Consider the following 19,416-nt stretch of genomic DNA (forward strand, 5'->3'; position numbering starts at 1 on the left):
TTACAACATTTGATTTTGGCTCTATAACCCCATATTACCTCCTGCTAACAGTGTGTTTGAAAAGCTTAACGGCAACAGGTTAAACAATTGTTTTTAATATATTACTGGGAAAGCTAGTTGAAGATGCAATAAGTAATTCTCTACAGAATATTTTTTGTTACAATGGTTAAAAGTCTCCACTTCAGCAACTTCACAAACACACCAAATTTTACAGTTTTATTCGCATCTATATTCTGAAGGGTTTTGTTCATATATATATGCCTGATCTGATTCATTTTAACATTTTACTCCCAAAAACATGCTGAAAATGTTTTTTAATCCCCCTGGCTGTTGACAGTATAAAAATAGATATTAAAATAATCCCCTCTGTAAAAACCTTTAACTCTAATATGTCAACAAAATCAAACAAGCTGGCTTTATCCAATGCTCAGATTTCTGTTCTGGAAATGTATGCAAATGAGTGCATGTTTAATTAGATAATGCCTAATTTGCATATTTAAATTCACATTTCAGAAAACGTGTAATACAAAGGTTTGCGATTCTTAATGCAAGTAATCAACTAGGGAAGTATCTAGTTTGTCTCGCCTTGAGAAGTTGCTCTATGCCGATTCGTCGTCACAAAAACAGACACATTTGCATCCTGTTGCAATTTTTATTGTTCATAAATGAACGTCTCAGTGTAACAATTTTGGCCTCCAGCTCAGTTAAAAGAAGTGAAAAGGGCTTGTGTGTTTGGCGACTTTGAAAACTTGCAGCAATAAAGAATGCAAAGTGACAGAAAGACACGTGACGATAAAGAACAGGAAAGCTGCCCTGACAATTCACAAACCCTGTATTTATGTGACGTCTACAAAGCCAGTGTGTGACCAATAACAGACCAGGCTTATAAAGGACAAGTGAACATTATTAGTGTCTCGTACTGACAGAAATCTCCAAGCCATCAGTCAAGTGCTGATTGTGAAACATGCAGGACGTCTGTCATGTGTCAGTGTTCACTCCAGGCGCAGCCGCAGGGATCGCCGCACTTCCTCTTCCGGGCCCAAAGCGAGCGCAGCTCCTGAGCCGAATGCTGTGGGGACGACAGCATGTCCACGTAACACTCCTTCTCACACAGCCAGCCTGAATCCTGAATAACACACACATTAGATCCCATCTAATCCTATAACACTCTGGTAGCAGCATCAATGTCACGGTTTGATTCCCAGGGAATGCATGAACTGATCCAATATAGACCTTTAATGCAATGCAAGTCGCTTTGAGTTTGAATTGAATTTGCCAGATATCTTTATCCAGTTGTTCATATGAGCTGCAAAAATGCAAGAATGACAAAAACTAAACCCCTCGACATCAACAAGCGATTTATGTTCGGCCCCATAAAAGCAGAATTTACAGTTATATCAGCTTTAAAGTACTTTATAGGCATTATTGTGCTTACATACAACACTGCCAAAGCATCACACATGACATGAAAAATAAATATTTTTAGGCAAAAATGTAGTTGTTTAGACCTCAGATATGCGATTTATATGTAAACATAGCACCTATTTGAAAATTTTCGTCAGCAGCTGTTCGGTGCTCGAGTACCCGCCGAGAACAGCTTCATCTCAGCCAGTGCTTTGGGAATTTCCCGCTGGCTCTTATGTAGATAGTGTTTAAACATGAGGTATAATTCATTTTATGTATATCAAACTGGCAATCTTTGATCTTATTAATCTATTAATTGTTCCAGAGCTAATAGGTTTGGCTTAAGGGCTATATTAAGTTTCATAACTTTACATTGAAATTAAATCCTGTACTAACTAGAGCGCTGCTTTTGTACATTTGACTGAACTGTTTGCTTGTGTTTATGTCCTATTTTACTTCTTATACTTTTATAATCGCTATTGTTGTTAATTTAAATATTATTGTTCAATAAATAATATTTTATATTAAAAAAATGCAGTATTTTTGGTATTGAGAAAGAGTCGGTTAGTGAAAATGTAACTTTCACTAACCGACTCTTTCTCGATACCAAAAATACTGCATTTTAATATGACATTAGATGGCGGCAAAGATTGTCTTTATGAGTGAGTCAGACAGTCGCAAAGACTTTTATATTGAAATTGACTGAAACATGGAAACAAGGATGTTGTTTTTACTTTAAACAACATTTTACAAGACATGGGAAATCCTCTTAAATGTTAAAAGTACAAAGATAAAGCTTTCCTCAGCGGACATTCAAACTGATTTTGTATCAGTTTTTTGATTTTGTATATTTTGCATATATATATATATCTATATATATATATATATCTATATATATATATATATCTATATATATATAAATATATATATCTATATATATATATATATCTATATATATATATATATATATATATATATATATATATATATATATATATATATATATATATATATATATATATATATATATATATATATATATATATATATATATATATATATATATATATATGCTTCCCACACATGGACCTTATTTGGGTGGGCCACCCAGGTATATTAATAGCTGCCCAAGTATATTTGGAGATACATTTATGCTTTTATTATTTTTATCCTCTTATCATTTTCTATCCGCCCGAGATAATGAAACCATCCGCGATCGATTAACTAGTGGAAAATCTCCCCTCACACTACGTGTTTCATTGCAAAGTCACAAGGCGGCGCTGTTGCGCATTCTACAAGCTCACGCAACAGCGCTTCAGACTGCTTCAAAGTGATTCTCAATCAATGAAAAGCGCAGATTTATGCCAAGCGATTGCTAATGAACTCAAGTTGATGAATTATTACAATTTCTACTTTATTTATTAAATATAATACATATCTACTTTATGGCCTTTATATAATATGTTTTAGACGGTTGTAAGAGTACACGTGTTATCTCTGTCATCTGAAGGATCAGCCCGCAACTGTATAGACATTTCAAAATAAGAGTCCCTGTGTATTTCAGGCTTGTTTATAATTAAAAGTCACACTATAAGTTTTTTTTTTTTCCTTCTGGGCATTATTAGTATTTTGGTTACACAATAAATTGTATTTAATTTGATTTCCATTTAATACATAGAAATTTATTGTAGTCTCCCCCACAGGAAGAAACTAAGACTAAGAACATTATTTGACACATATATTATTCATTTTATAAATTTTACTGGCAAAATCTGTCCCATTTACTGAGAGAGACTATATGAAAAAGCAAGGAGAACTCCATTTAAATGCTGTAATTTTGCCCAATTTGTAGTGCATAAAAATGCATAATATTAGTATGCAATTAAATGTAATGTAGTTAAAATTAATAATACTGTAATAAATTAAATAATTAATAATTTAATTAATAATTAAAATTAATAATACTGTAATAAATTAAATAAATTAATAAATACTGTTAAAAATCAAATATTATTTGTTGTTTTTCGCATGTAGTAGACCATTTTTGTGCCGTGGATGATAGGAGGATTTTCAAACTTGTGGGAAGCACTGTATATTATATACACACACACATAATTTATATAACGGTTTATTATATTATTGATATATTATATTAAGGCAGTAGTTGGTTTCAACTAAAAAAAGGCGTGCAACTAAAAAAAATGAATTTAATAATTTTATGTAATGTAATTATCATATATTAATGTTTATTCTAGGCGTGCAGCTGAAAATGAATGTCTTTTTCACCTGATATTTGCGAGGCCCCACGGCAGCCATCCAAATGCCCATGCTCACATCTTCTCCCTGTAAAACATGCATTTACATGCTGAAAAACACTGTAAATATGTACTGTATACTTAATCTGAATGAATTGAACCCCAGATAACCCCTTTTAGCAGCATTTCTCTTGGTTCAGTGGCTTTGTAATAGTGACAAACAGATCAGAGACTCGATGTCCAGAACAAACATGTGATATTTAGAGCGAATGAAATCGTTACAGACATATCTGCAAGCATTGATTTCAAGAGATCATCACTTATGAACAGGCTGCTAATGCGGTCACGCATGTCTTTGTCATTATGGATTTCCGTTTATTCTGTTTCTTTATCATAATGTAGCTGCACGCTGGGTAATTCTAAAAAGCAATCCCTTTGAATTTTGAAGAAGGTCACGAAAACACATCATATTTTGATCTGTAGGAAATCAAGCATCATTTCCAGCACTGCTGAAGAAGACGGCACCTGGTAGGCTTTCAGATGTTCAGCGTTGCTGGCCAGCCACTCCACCAGATCCCTGGACACCACATATCCAGACCCGCAGGCGAAGGCCGGATACGCAGGACTCGCATACTCCAGTTCCTGCCACTTACCGACACGATCGACGGCCCAATTCTGCCTGAAACTGAAGAACACGGTCCATTAGACAACTCATTAATGACGCACAAATCAAGAGAGCTTCTGTAATATTATCAATGCGTTTACTGTCACTTTTGATCAATTGAATGCATCCTTGTTAAATAAAAATATTAATTAGTAAAAATCTTAAACTTCTGAAAAGCATATACACTACCAGTCAAAAGTTTGGAAACATGACTATTTTTAATGTTTTTGAAGGAAGTCTCTTAAGCTCATTAACGCTGCATTTATTTCTTAATAAATACAGAAAAAACAATAATATTGTGAAATATTATTACAATTTAAAATGATGGTTTTCTATTTTAATATACTTTAAAATATAATTTATTCCTGTGATGCAAAGCTGAATTTTCAGCATCATTACTCCAGTCTTCAGTGTCACATGATCCTTCAGAAATCATTCTGATATGATGATTTATTATCAATGTTGGAAACAGTTGTGCTGCTTAATATTATTTTATAACCTGTGATACTTTTTCAGGACTCTTTAATGAATAAAAAGTAAAAAAAAATATCAGCATTTATTTAAATTAAATCTTTTGTAACAATATACACTACTGTTCAAAAGTTTGGGGTCAGTAATTTTTTTTTTCTTTCTTTCTTTTGAAAGAAATTAATACTTTTATTCAGCACGGATGTGTTAAATTGATAAAAAGTCATAGTGAAGATTTATATTGTTAGAAAAGATTTATATTTTGAATAAATGCTGTTCTTTTTTACCTTTTATTCATCAATACAACTGTTTCCAACATTGATAATAACTGAGTATCAAATCAGCATATTAGAATGATTTCTGAAGGATCATGTGACACTGAAGACTGGAGTAATGATGCTGAAAATTCAAATTTGCATCACAGAAATAAATTAAAGTATATTAAAATAGAAAACCATGATTTTAAATTGTAATAATATTTCACAATATTATTGTTTTTTCTGTATTTATTAAGAAATAAATGCAGCATTAATGAGCAGAAGAGACTTCGTTCAAAAACATTAAAAATAGTAATGTTTCCAAACTTTAGACTGGTAGTGTATACACACACACACACACACACACACACACACACACACTCAATTATGAAATTTATTGTGATATCAGTTTAAAGTGTTTATTTTCACCAAATTTATTTATCACCATAATTTCTCTGCATAACCGTCTCTTCGAATGAATTACGTGAAATCGTGTCTCAGAAAGACTCAGACTCACTTTCCCCACCACAGGCTGCTCTGAGCGAGCCGTTTGCGGTCGGTCTTCAGCAGGACAGCGTCCACGTCGATATAGCAATCATCATCCGTCTTGAGCAGCAGGTTGAAGTCAGCGTTTCCCACCGACCTGTACCCGTGGGGAATTTACACGCTTCATTAAAAACCATGAACTCTGCAGCTCAGCTTTTACTCAAGCAGACAAAGACAACAGTCAGATTTACTGCATTTACCCGGAGAACGAGGTCTGGGAGCTGATTGGGTAATGCACTAACCATTTATAAAACTGCAGCAGTTTTAAAGGCACGTTCCTGTAGGTGTCCACCACGTCCACAAACACCATGTCTCCGTGTGTGAGGCTCTCGTCCCGCAGGGCCTGGTCCTCCTCTCTCAGCTGGGCGGCACGGCTCCGCTGCCTTCCTGCTCGCCCACGCAAGAGCTCAGACAACACCTCCACATCTGAGACGAGAGAGAGAGAAACATACAGCGATGTGCTGAAACACATGGATGGATGACTAGTTGACAGATGGACAGGCTGGGTAAGTTACTCTAAAAAAGTAATTAACTATTAACTACTACAACATCTTCAACAGTGTAATTAGATTAGATTCTCTAAAAAGTATTGCATTACTGTTGAAATCCCAGATCAACGGATAGACATGAAACTACTCTTTTAATTCTTTCAAATAAATATAAAATTGCATAAATTATTCTTCTACCTATTTAAAGGGAGATGGTTACATATATATATATAAATAAAAGTGTATAGACCTCAGATATGCAATTTATATGTAAACATAGAGCCTATTTGAAAATTTGTTTAGACGCTTTCAGAGATGCGAGCTCAACGCCTACTTCTTCTACTGTTATAATGGCTATTGTTGTTCATTTAAATATTGTTGTTCAAAAAATAATGTTTTATATAAATAAAATGCCGTATTTTTGGTATTGAGAAAGAGTCTGTTAGTGATTTTGACTTAAGTGAAAGTTACATTAAAGGATTAGTTCACTTTTAAATAAACATTTCCTGATAATTTACTCACCCCCATGTCATCCAAGATGTTTATGTCTTTATTTCTTCAGTCGAAAAGAAATTAAGGTTTTTGATGAAAACATTCCAGGATTATTCTCCTTATAGTGGACTTCAATGGAGCCCAAACGGTTGAAGGTCATAATTACAGTTTACAGCGATCCCAGATGAGAAATAAAGAGTCTTATCTAAAGAAACCATCGCTCATTTTCTAAAATAAAAAACAAATTTTATACGTTTTAACCATAAACACTCATCTTGAACTAGCTCTCTTCTTCTTTATTAGAATTCCAGCAGTGTAGACACTGCTAAGTGTATTACTGCCCTCCACAGGTCAAAGTTTGAACTAAACTGTTATATACTTGCACTAGCATATTGTATATGACAATTAGTTCAAACTTTGACCTGAGGAGGGCAGTAATACACTTAACAGCATCTACACTGCTGGAATTCTAATAGAGAAGAAGTAGAGTATATAAAAGTATATAATTTTTTTTTTATTTTTTTTGAAAATGAGCGATGGTTTCTCTAGATAAGACTCTATTCCTCATCTGGGATCATGTAGAGCTCTTTGAAGCTGCACTGAAACTGTAATTTTGACCTTCAACCGTTTGGGCTCCACTGAAGTCCACTAGAAGGAGAATAATCCTGGAATGTTTTCATAAAAAACCCTAATTTCTTTTCGACTGAAGAAAGAAAGACATGAACATCTTGGATGACATGGGGGTGAGTAAATTATCAGGAAATTTTAATTTGAAAGTGAACTAATCATTTAATATAGTCACAAAGACTTTTATATTGAAATTGACTGAAAGAAAGAAACAAGGACAAAAAATATTATGAGACAACTTACAATGCATTGACTAGCGCTGTCATAGAAATGTCTTAAATGTTAAAAGGTCAAAGATATCGCTTTCCTCAGCGGACATTCAAACTGATTTTGTGATTATGAATATATAAGATTGATCTGAAGAATATCAGCTAGATGCAGGTAATACACTCGCTCAGTCAGTATTTCTCTCATATTACAGTGAGTTTCAATGAAGCGACTCAACGTTCCATCGTTACGAGTTCTAAAGTGATGTTTTAGAATTAGTAACGGATCTTGGGCTGAACTGTTAAAATGTCAACTTGAGATATAATCTGTGTCGGAAGGAAGTAGTTGCTCACAAAAGAGCGTTTTTAAAGACAATCTGTTGTTGTTCTTATTTATTTACACACTTGTGCCGTCGAACTGTTGTATAAACGCAATATCACACTCGTAGCCGTGCGATATGGCTGTATATGAGCACTCTGTGATTACCTACAGCCGAATCACAGCCGTGCTGATATACAGCCATATCGCACAGCTACGAGTGTGATATTGCTCATATATATGAATTTATAAACATGAATATCCAATATGATTGTGATTTTTCACAATAATTTTAATGTGTTTTTTATATTGGTGCCTATTAATTTAAATGATTAAATATGATTCTTCACTGTTCATTTACTGAAAAACTATAGATATCATGCCTTGATTATTTTAACTAGTTTTTACTGTTTAATGTCTTGCATTAGACAGTTACAGTTACGCTGACTGAAAATAATTCACTCTTTAAACCATTTCAGAGCAAATAAATATGAAATATATTGAATATAAAGTCAAAAGGCTGAAAATACAAAGATGTAATATTTTTTATTCAGCTCTTGGAACTAGAAAAGCACTACTGTTCAAATACTTTTTTTATAGAAATTAATACTTTTATTCAGCAAGGACATTAAATTGATCAAAAGTGAAAGTGAATTTTTTTTATTTATAAAATAATCCTGGAAAATACATTTTTTAACAGTTTCCACAAAAATCTGAAGCAGCACAACCGTTTTCAACATTGATAATAAGCAGAAATGTTTCTTGAGCATCAAATTATCATATTAGAATGATTTCTGAAGGATCATGTGACACTGAAGACTGGAGTAATGATGCTGAAATTCAGCTTTGATCACAGGAATAAATTATATTTTACTATATATTCACACAGAAAACAGCTATTTTAAATTCTAATAATATTTCACAGTATTACTGTTCACTACATCACAATCCATCCATTTATTAATCATCAAAACACAAGGCTGAATGACACAAAACACAACATAGTTCACCTCAACGTACCGTATACTGAAAAAGTGAATCCTCCAGCTAAACCAGGGAAGCCCAAAGCACTCCTGTGAGGCAACGTGCCCTCTTCAATCTGAAGAAAAACACAGAATAACCTCATACTGATGAAACGAAGAACTATTAAACTGAGGGATTGAAAGAGACTCTTGATCTGGGCCAATTAAAACCCCTCCAGAACAGCCTCATAGTACATTCAAATGAAAGGAAGATGTTGCTCTCACAGATCCAAACTTGAGAACCCCTCCGCCGTCATTCAGATGCACCGCTGATGTGTTGATAGACATCAAGCCGCTTGAATCCTGAGCCTCCCACAGAAGAGTTCCCTCAAAACCCTGCAGATGAGGACCAGAGAGACTCAAACCACACGTTTGACATGACCTGCTAATTACACCACTTGCGATTCAGAAATGCTTGATTCTGATTGGTCAGTCGCAACATTCTGAGGTCAGTTGTTTATCAATAGCAACGCTGTATCCAGGTATTTGAGGCGCTTCTTTCATGTCTCTCGTATCACGGATCATGGATGGATGTTTCATTCAAACGCAGCCTCAGATATTTAATGTATTTACTGTAAAATCTAACTGGAGCACTTCAGTATTAATTGTAGGCCTACAGTAAGACTGTGTAAGTGTTCATCTTGTCTCTTGAACGATTGTTTTGTACACTGTAATGGATCATAAATAAGACTTCAAAACTGTGTCGTTTCAAATCAATATTTCACTATTTATGTAGCGAAAGCCATGTGATAATTGTCCTTAAACTTGTTTGTTCACCTGGGGTCAGAGGAACTGTGCATTTAATGAGCTAATTCAATATTTTAAAGGAATCCTTGATTATGATTTGACTTTTTTAACTTTAGTTAGTGTGTTGCTGTTTGATCATAAACAACATCTGCAAAGTTACAACGCCCAATAGATATTTTCTTGTACAGAAATCGCTGTTTAAGGACTACAACAAACGGCTGGTAGGGACTACAATGAGCTTCTTCCTGGGTTAGTGACATCACAAACCCTAAAATTTGCATAAACTCCGCCCCCGAGAACATACAACAAAGGGGGCGGGGCCATGTTGGGCTGCTTTAGAGAAGAGGAAGAGTTGTTGTAGTAGAGTGTTGTTGTCATGCCGTCATTTTACACCAAACGAGGGTCAATTCAACACAAAAGATGAACATGACGGCACATGCTAGTGGATGAGTTGAATCAACTCCACAGCAACTACATCAATTTATCCACTAACCATTCAGAAACGTCTAAAAGTTGTAACTTCTTCCTGAGTCTCTCCATCAGTGTCGGCTCCGGTTTGAACAATGTAAGGCTGAACACTTTCCTCATTTTGGCTGCGTGAGATTCTCCAGCTTTGTTGTTGTTGAGCTGTTAAAGCTCCGCCCTCTTCTGGAAAGCGGAGCTCATTTGCATTTAAAGGGACACACACAAAAACGGTGTGTTTTTGCTCACACCCAAATAGGCGCAAATTTGACAAGCTATAATAAATGATCTGTGGGGGATTTTGAGCTGAAACTTCACAGACACATTCTGGGGACTTATATGACATCTTGTGATACAGGCATAAGAGGTCCCTTTTAACTAAAATCATTATTTAGTGTCTAATTATTTACTTATGTGCAAGTAGCCGTGTAATAAGTGGGATAATATACTTCCAGTTGGAAAATAAAAGATGTTCTCAGATGTTAACGTAGGTGGTTTTCTATGAATGCTGGTGTGAATGATGACTGAACGTGTCACCTTGGGTAGAATGAACTGCTCCACAGGCTTGTAAAACATCCCACCCACACGTGATCCTGAACTCAGCGTGCTGAAGCGAGCGCTCACCACCGCCTCCTGAAAACACACACACACACACCAGTGTAAATGTGTCAAAAGAAACAACACAGACTATATTTGCACAGCTGCAGAGGGCGACACTCTCAGAATAAACTGTGACATGCAAGTCAATATGCGATTTCTGCATCCTCACCGGCCTTCAGATGTTTACAACCTTTTCATTTCCATCACATCACATCACACATTATGTATTTAGTTTGAAATTGGTAATGGTGGTAATGAAATTTTAAGATTATAATGGGTTAAGGCCGTTTTATATACCCTAAATGCACATAAATAATATTCTTACATTTGTGCATAATTTGACAAATATGACTAATGTTCATTTCTGTCCTCTCATCCACCATCTTTAAAGGAGTCTCTATCACCAGCGGCTCTCGTATGTTAGTCTGTTGACTTCGACAAAGCGTGGAAATGTATTAAATTGTGTTAAATCGCGGCGTGTGATTGCATCACGCAGCTCCGTCGACCTCTGCGCTCATCGAAGATCAGAGAGACTCCACAATCAAAGCCATCCAATTCCAGCCGCGCTGATGGAGAAGACTTTATTGAATTTGCTCTCCACGCATTTATCTCTACAGCCTGTCGGAATGAACGATACGTCTTTTGACTTGTGTTGCGCGGTACCGTCTCCTTCCCCCATCTCCGTGAGAGTACATCTCTAGTACATTTATCAAATAAATGAGTAATGTCTCACAGGGATGATGAAAACTCACCTTAAAAAGCCAGCAGGATATTTTAGGTTACTCCAGTGGCAAGAACAAATTGAATGACTTTACAAAGTGCAATCTGAGAATCTGAAAGAGTGTAATGCAAGATGACTGTTCTATGCATATTTTACAGCATCTGGTGGGTCGAGACCCAAAAATGGGTCTGTTCGGATCAGGTCAGGGAAACATTTAAGAGGGAGAATACATGGCCAGGTTCTTCATAAAACATAAACAACAACGCACATAATAAAAGACACCACGACCTAGAAGACATTATATAAGTGTGCTTGCATTGAGCATTAAACCTCTGAAACTGTCAAAACAATAACGGTAACATCACTGACACACTACAGACTGAGTTTGTCGTACCTCTTGGTCCACCTGGAACAGACGCACGGTGATGTTGCCCCTGAAGTCGTGTCGTGGACCGTTGGGAAAGACGCCCAGCTGGGTGATGACCACAGAGTGAAGGACCTTAAAGTCCAGGCTGACCGCGGAGACGTCGGACGGCACCAGCTCGGAGCTGTCAGGAACACTCAATATAGCCATTTCCTGCCCGGCAACTGAAGACAGAGTTCAGGAATCAGGTCAACTGAATCACTCAAGGGCTCTGCTTGAACACCTGAGAGTCAATTCTTTAGAAAAATGTAATTATTATTAATAATAAAAAATAATTGTTATAGTAATGAGATATATATATATATATATATATATATATTATATATATATATATATATATATATATATATATATATATATTATATATACACATATACACACACACACACATATAAAATACATTGTATAAATAACATTTTTAATAATAAAAATAATAATAATTTCTCTATTAGCAATAATTATACCATTATTATTAATTTATATTTTAATTTAAATGTTATTATTGTTAATAATAATATGTTATATTATTGTTGTTAATAATAATTGTTATTATTATTATTAAATTATAAAAAAAACTTGCATTTAAATTAACAAAATAATAATAGTAATAAATTAAATAATAAAAATAAAATACATTTTATAAATAACATTTTTAATAACTTTAATAATATTTATTAATAATAATAAAATAGGGACTTTAATAATAATTATAATACAATTTTACTTTAATTTCTCTAAGTAATAATTAAGACTATTATTCATTTATATTTTAAATATTATTGTTGTTGTTGTTAATATAAGTTTTATTATTGTTGTTAATAATAGTTATTATTATTAATTGTAATAAAAATTGCATTTAAATTAACAAAATAATAATAGTAAAAGTAAATATTTATTTATAAATAAAATTTAATAATAATAACTTATTCATCAATTATATTTTAATTTAAATATTTTCTCTAATAGTAATCATTATACTATTATTATTCATTTATATTTTAATTTAAATATTATTATTATTGTTGTTGATAATATTAAAAAGTTTTATTATTGTTGTTGTTAATAATAGTAATTGTTATTATTATTAATTACAATAAAAATTGCATTTAAATTAACATATAAAATAATAATAGTAATAAATTAAATGAAATAATAAAAATATTTTAATAATAAATGTATTTTATTAAATCATATTTTAATTTAAATTTCTCTAGTAGTAATAATTATACTATTATTATTCATTTATAATTTAAATTAAATATTGTTGTTGTTAATATATATTAATAATCATAAGCTTTATTATTGTTGTTAATTGTTATTATGAATTAGTAATAAAAATTGCATTTAAAATTACATATAAAATAATACTTCTAATAATAATTCATATATTTTTAAATTATTTTTAATTAAATAATTAAAATTACTATTAATATTGTTGTTGGTAATAACAACAATAATAGAATATTTATATAAAATAAAATTAAAATATCATTCATAATAATAACAATAATAATTATTATTACTTTTGTTATTATTATTATTATTATTATGGTTCAAATTACTGGTTCATTTTTAATGTGTTGTAGTGAACAGTGATGGAAAAGCTTCATCAAGTGTTCATCACACATGTTCCTCCTTCATTAGCGTTTAAAAGCATCCCAGAATGCACCTCATGAAGTGGACCAATGAATGGCTTTTATGGTCATAACATAATTTTCACACTTTCATTTGTTATTTCATAGTTTTGATTAAATGCAAAAGCACGTTAATTTTGTCCTGTGACGACACAACCATTAAACAAACGAATGGGTTTATTAACGAAGGGTTGAAGATGAAGGCAGACGTGGACTCCTCCACAGACGGAGCGTTTTCACACGCCGCTGCACAATAATCCAAACATCAGCACTTTAAGAGACTCGTCTGCTCGGCTTAATTAGAAAGCGTCCATTTATTACCCAGGAGATCAATTGGAAGAACACAGACGTTAATAGAGAAACGGGCCGCTCGTTCCAGCTTCTCCGAGCTCCAGACTCACCGCTTCCCTCGTCCTTGAGACAAAAGCCAATTAAAGGCGGCGCAGGCGAGAGGCAGAAGCGCGCAGATGTGTGTTGAACAGCCATCAGGAAAAGCTTTTAGAGCCACACAGGAGGTTCTCACACAGTAAAAGGGCTCATTAGCATAACGCTTCAGCAGTCACCAAAAGAGTCACGCTCTTCAGAAATAAAGTCAAAATTGAGCTGCAGCTTGAAGTTGAGACGGTTTTAACACACATGTGAGTCAATCTGCTGCCATCTTACAGCAACTAGATGAGAAAATAATCATCTTCACTAAGTCAGAATTTATTCTCCATCATCATTTACATCTATGCATTTGGCAGATGCTTTTAAGTAACTAACATATATCATTGGTTTACATTTATACGTGCTCTAATGTTTGAGATACAGGAATATCATTCCATAGGCTGTTACTTTTAAAATTCTTCAAGAACTCATCTTTGTGTTCCACAGAAAAATAAAAATAAAAAATTCAGAATTTTAACTTTGTAATTTGGGAAAATTATGTTTGAATTTTAGGAATTTTCACTAAAAAAAGTTTGAATTTTTGGAATTTTCGCTTTCAAATTTGAAAAAAAAAAAGTTTGAATTTGAGGAATTTTCACTTTCAAATAAAAAAATAAGTTTAAACTTGGAATTTTCACATTAAAATTTGAAAAAAAATACATTTGAATTTTAAGAATTTTCACTTTCCAAAAAAACCAAACAAAAACAACAACAAAAAAAAGATTTTAGATTTAAAAAAAAAAAAAAAAAGTTAATTTTTTGGAATTTTCACTTTCAAATAAAAAAAAACAAGTTAGATGTTTTGGAATTTTCACTTTCAAATTTGAAAAAAAAATACATTTGAATTTTAGGAATTTTCACTTTAAAAAAATGAATGTTTAATAATAAACTTTGAATTAAAAAATATATTTTTTTAATTAATAATTTAAATCTTTAATCTTAATAATTAATTAATAATAAATATTTTTTTTTATTTAAATGAATTTGAGGAATTTTCACTTTCAAATAAAAAAATAAGTTTAAACTTGGAATTTTCACATTCAAATTTGAAAAAAAAAAAAAAATACATTTGAATTTTAGGAATTTTCACTTTCCAAAAAAACAAAAACAAAACAAAACAAAAAAAACCTAGATTTAAAAAAAAAAAAAAGATGTTTTGGAATTTTCACTTTCAAATAAAAAAATAAGTTTGAACTTTTGGAATTTTCACATTCAAATTTGAAAAAAATAAATACATTTGAATTTTAGGAATTTTCACTATCCAATAAAATAAAAAAAACAAGTTTGAATTTTAGGAATTTTCACTTTAAAAAAATGAATGTTTAATAATAAACTTTGAATTAAAAAATATATAATATTTAATTAATAATTTAAATCTTTAATCTTAATAATTAATTAATAATAAATTATTTTTTTTTAATTTAAAGGAATTTTTGGAATTTCCACTATCAAATTTGGAAAGAAAAAAAGTTACTAAAAAGTAAAAATCCTAAAAATTCAAACTCACCATATTTATATGTTCCTCTAACTGACCAACTGGCTAAATCATAAAAATGCAGAATGGAAGTTAGAAGCAAAATGTTATTACAGGATGTTCCAATGAAATCAGCTGGAAGCCAAAACATGCTGACTATTTAGAAGAGAATTTAGAAGTGTACGCTATGATTTGGGACCACATACCGCGAGGAGTACAGATGTATGTGCGAGTAGGGGGTCTATGAAATGAAAAAGTCCAGTATCAAAGGGAGGAAACGAGGCAGAAAAGCACCTTTTTAAAAACGCAGAATGGTAAAGTACAACTAGAGCAAAGTGACATTACACAAGCCTCACAAAACCCAGGGATTGTGCGTTAATACGAGTGCTGTTTATAAGATGAATTCACCTGTCTCAGTGAGGTTCAGAAGAGAGCAGGAATACGGATCTTCACGGTCCTCCTCCGGAACGGCACAGCCATGTTCACCGATGATGAATTTCACCATCACACTTTCAAATCAAGTAACAGACAACATCAATACACCAATCCCTCATTTTTTACACCAACTAGCTAGTGCAACACTACTAAGCGTGTAACGACAAGTGTAATTTAATTGCTCACGGTTGCCAGGCAGCATCACGACCTGCTGCATTAACACAGAACTCCACTGATGTGCATCACAGACACGTGTGTGTCGGCTAGTTACTGAGGCTTGTCAGAATTTAGAGTCTGATTTACTTTACATTATTTTATCCGTCAAACTGAAGAGACCTTTATTTTGAAGGATACTGGTTTACTTATGTGCTTTTTGAGCAGTCATATTCACTGTATATCATTTTCAAGTACTGTGAAACACCTCTACTTGTTATGAATCATCTGATCATTTGCATTGATTTTCAAATAAAAAGAGAAAATATTCAAATCAGATTTCCAATTGTGATTTGTTAAGCATTTCATTCACTGACTGGATTAACCAATAGGCAAGCACATGGTTATTAAACATAATTACAAATTAAGTAGCTAAAACATGAATACAATTACCTTATTAAAAACACAAATTATTAAACATGAAAACATTTTTTTCCAGCAAAAGTAACTGTCATGATATATAGTATTTTAAATATAAAGTGGATTATATATTCCTAAGTGTCACCTTTTGAAAAAGCAATGCATAAAGGGTTAATTATATATATGGATCATTGACAAATAAGGTTTTTAAAAGTAAAAAAAAAAAAAAAACTTAATGGAGATTAATTAATTTTTAAGTTTTATTAAGTGTTAACAATGAGATTATGTGGTTTTTATAATCAATTAACACTGATTTTGACATTTATTACAAGATGGACAAAATTTGTCACCAAAAAAGTAATTTGGTTTAACCAAAAATTCAGTTTTACTGAATGATGATATTTTGAAACAATGTTAACAGGCTGATATGTAGCAAAAGGACATTCAAACATTTTATATTTAGTAAAAGTTTTTTAGTAAAAGTAAAAGTTTTTTAAAATATTGCAACATTTTCCATGTTTTATAGTGTTTGTATCGAATGACCTGATGCATGTGAACAAGAGAAAACAGGAATTTATCAAATAGTTAAGAGAGAGTTAGTTACTTTGCTTCACGACCATGTGGTCCTTTACAGGTGTCTGAATGATGTCACATCCTGTCACATGATATTGACCGCATGACTTGATCCAAAATGATCCCTTTATATTGGTTACTCCGAATGACATCAATGAAATTCATTTTTCCGGACATTCTTTCTCATAACAAAGCAACGACTTCTACACATAATTTTAATATATATATATATATATATATATATATATATATATATATATATATATATATATATATATATATATATATATATACATCATACATATATATATATATATATATATATATATATATATATACATACATATAGTACTTTTTTGCTGCAAAAAAAAAAAAGTCACATTTGAGTTTTTCACCATTTTCCACCCACTCTCCGTCCCTTGGAAATAAACTTTATATTCTTTTTGCTCAATATGCTGTGGCCTTCAAACATCCTACATATAATACTGCAGTTTTTTATGAGCACATGCAGCATACTTTCAAACATCTTCATTTATTCATAATAAAACTGACTAGCTGCAGCGTTTGGCTGCGAGTCGTACATTAAATCATATTTGACCTATTTTAATGCACATTTGCTGAACGATATTAAAATGTGGAATATTTATAAGGATTCTTCTATAAAGTTGTAGGCCAAAACAAACCCTCAGATCAAGCAGTCAATTATCTAGTCTGATCTTCTACAGTAAATCAATGTGTGAACTGAGAGCTTTAATGAGGCAAAAATCAAAAGATTGACAGTGTGTGTCTGCGGTACCGACCGGTTCTGGAAGTGAGGGTGCTGTTTGATGTACCCCAGCCATGTGTCTCTTATGGCCTGCCGGAGGTCATAATGATGCCGTGCCGACAAAACGCCCACCAACACCTCATGCACAGCCTTCTGGTTGTCTAGCAATACAATATTTAACAGAAACACAATAATCAGCACCGCCAGATGATATTCTCCAACACTGCACATGTTTGAAACATGCAAAAAGCATTCTGGCAGGTTGAAGCTGAAACACAGAACAGATGATGCAGGGAGATGAAAGTCCCTGGCAGCGGCGGCCCTTTGTATCCCCTAATGGATTGTCACTTGTGTCCTATTTCACCATGTGTGACAAACATCAGAGTAAGAGTGTAATGTGCATCTGTGCCTTTGTTCAGTCACATCTCAGACACTTTCTACACACATTCTTCTATTGTATACGACTGTCAAATCTTCAATCCGATCAGCACAGCACACTAATGCCAGTGATGTGCACATCTCAACCCCCTCAGAAATGACCATTACTGATATTATAAGTCAACTGATGCAAGCCGTTATGGAACATTAAAGCGATATGCATGGATTTTTAATGTTCATATACACTGATCATTCAAGTTTAACATGCAGTCAACATTAAAGTTCTATATGCATTGAACATGAATGATCTATATACATTATATTATGCATCAAGCAGTAATCGTTTCGTATTAATTGAGCACAGATCTCAGCATCATTGATTTTTCTATAAGAATTGAGCATTAATGAATGTTTTCATGCATTGATCATTCATGTTCTACATGCATTTAGCATTAAAGTTCCCTATGCATTAAAACATTAATAATTTATGCATTATAGTAGACAGATATGTATAAACCATTAATGCTCAATGCATATGTAACTTTTAATATTATATATTAGTAGTAATTGTTCTAAATAAAATGTGCAATAATTTCTATATATATCTTTTCTGTAAGAATTGCGCATTACTACACTAAGCAAAAAGTATAAATGTTTTTATGCATTGATAATTCATAGAACATGCATTAAAGTTCCATGTGCACTGAACATTAATATTTTATACATTAGATAGATAGATAGATAGATATAGATAGATAGATAGATAGATAGATAGATAGATAGATAGATAGATAGATCCCATTTATGCTCAGTGTATGGAACTAATATATATATATATATATATTAGTAATTAATCAATATAAAACGAGCAATATCAGTTAATATATGCAGTTAGCATTTTTTTATATGCATTATTTTTTCTAATAGAATTGTTATGCATTAGATTTATACATTCAGTATTGATGTTCTCATTAAAATGAGCAGCAACTCATCATATGCATTCATATATCTACACTATATGCATCTAAGTGTATCAGTAGCGTCATAAGAACGCAGTAACGTTAATTAAGATTTATATGCATTAATTGTTCTATTATCCACTCAATGCATCCAGGATCTGTCGAATGCAGAGGTCAAACCAACACACTTTCTATTCAACACAAACTGTCAAGCCTAAAAATAACAGACGGAATAGAATAATAGTAAGTAAGAGTCGCGGTAAAAGTTGAGCGGTACCTGCGGAGCCGAAACCCAACAGGAGCGCAGTTCTGTCCGTCCAGCCGAACCAGTGAAGCAGCACCGCGATAACACACGGAAACAGCGCCGCTGCTGCGCTTCTCATGGACGGACGGCTGGATCCAGACACCGACGCTTAACGGGCTGCGCACAGAACCGAACTGACCGGCGGCTCGACCCGCATCGCGGAGTTGTGATGAGTGTCGACGCGTCCGCGTC

The 19,416-nt window shown here is 32.8% G+C and overlaps 1 protein-coding gene across 1 annotated transcript; it reads right to left on the bottom strand.

The window, feature by feature from the left end:
* Positions 1-589: 589 nt before the first annotated feature.
* On the bottom strand, positions 590-19,416 carry b3galnt2 (beta-1,3-N-acetylgalactosaminyltransferase 2). Its single transcript, XM_067385066.1, has 12 exons — positions 19,198-19,416; positions 17,618-17,744; positions 15,645-15,745; positions 11,673-11,866; positions 10,495-10,590; positions 8,974-9,084; positions 8,747-8,825; positions 5,837-6,020; positions 5,566-5,691; positions 4,185-4,344; positions 3,691-3,747; positions 590-1,126 (listed from the first exon to the last, which is right to left on the bottom strand). Exons 1-12 carry the CDS (start codon positions 19,301-19,303, stop codon positions 986-988), a joined length of 1,482 nt encoding a protein of 493 aa, XP_067241167.1. The 5' UTR covers positions 19,304-19,416; the 3' UTR covers positions 590-985.

This window comes from Chanodichthys erythropterus, chromosome 5 (assembly GCF_024489055.1).
Source record: "Chanodichthys erythropterus isolate Z2021 chromosome 5, ASM2448905v1, whole genome shotgun sequence".
NCBI lineage: Eukaryota > Metazoa > Chordata > Actinopteri > Cypriniformes > Xenocyprididae > Chanodichthys > Chanodichthys erythropterus.

Bases quoted from the DNA above. Each gene is read 5' to 3' on its own strand.
- b3galnt2 (XM_067385066.1), bottom strand. From the start codon at position 19,303: ATGAGAAGCGCAGCAGCGGCGCTGTTTCCGTGTGTTATCGCGGTGCTG. The intron at 17,745-19,197 runs GTACCGCTCAAC...TTGTATTGCTAG, and splicing joins GTTGGGTTTCGGCTCCGCAG to ACAACCAGAAGGCTGTGCAT. The intron at 8,826-8,973 runs GTGAGAGCAACA...GTTTTTCTTCAG, and splicing joins GGGTTCTCAAGTTTGGATCT to ATTGAAGAGGGCACGTTGCC.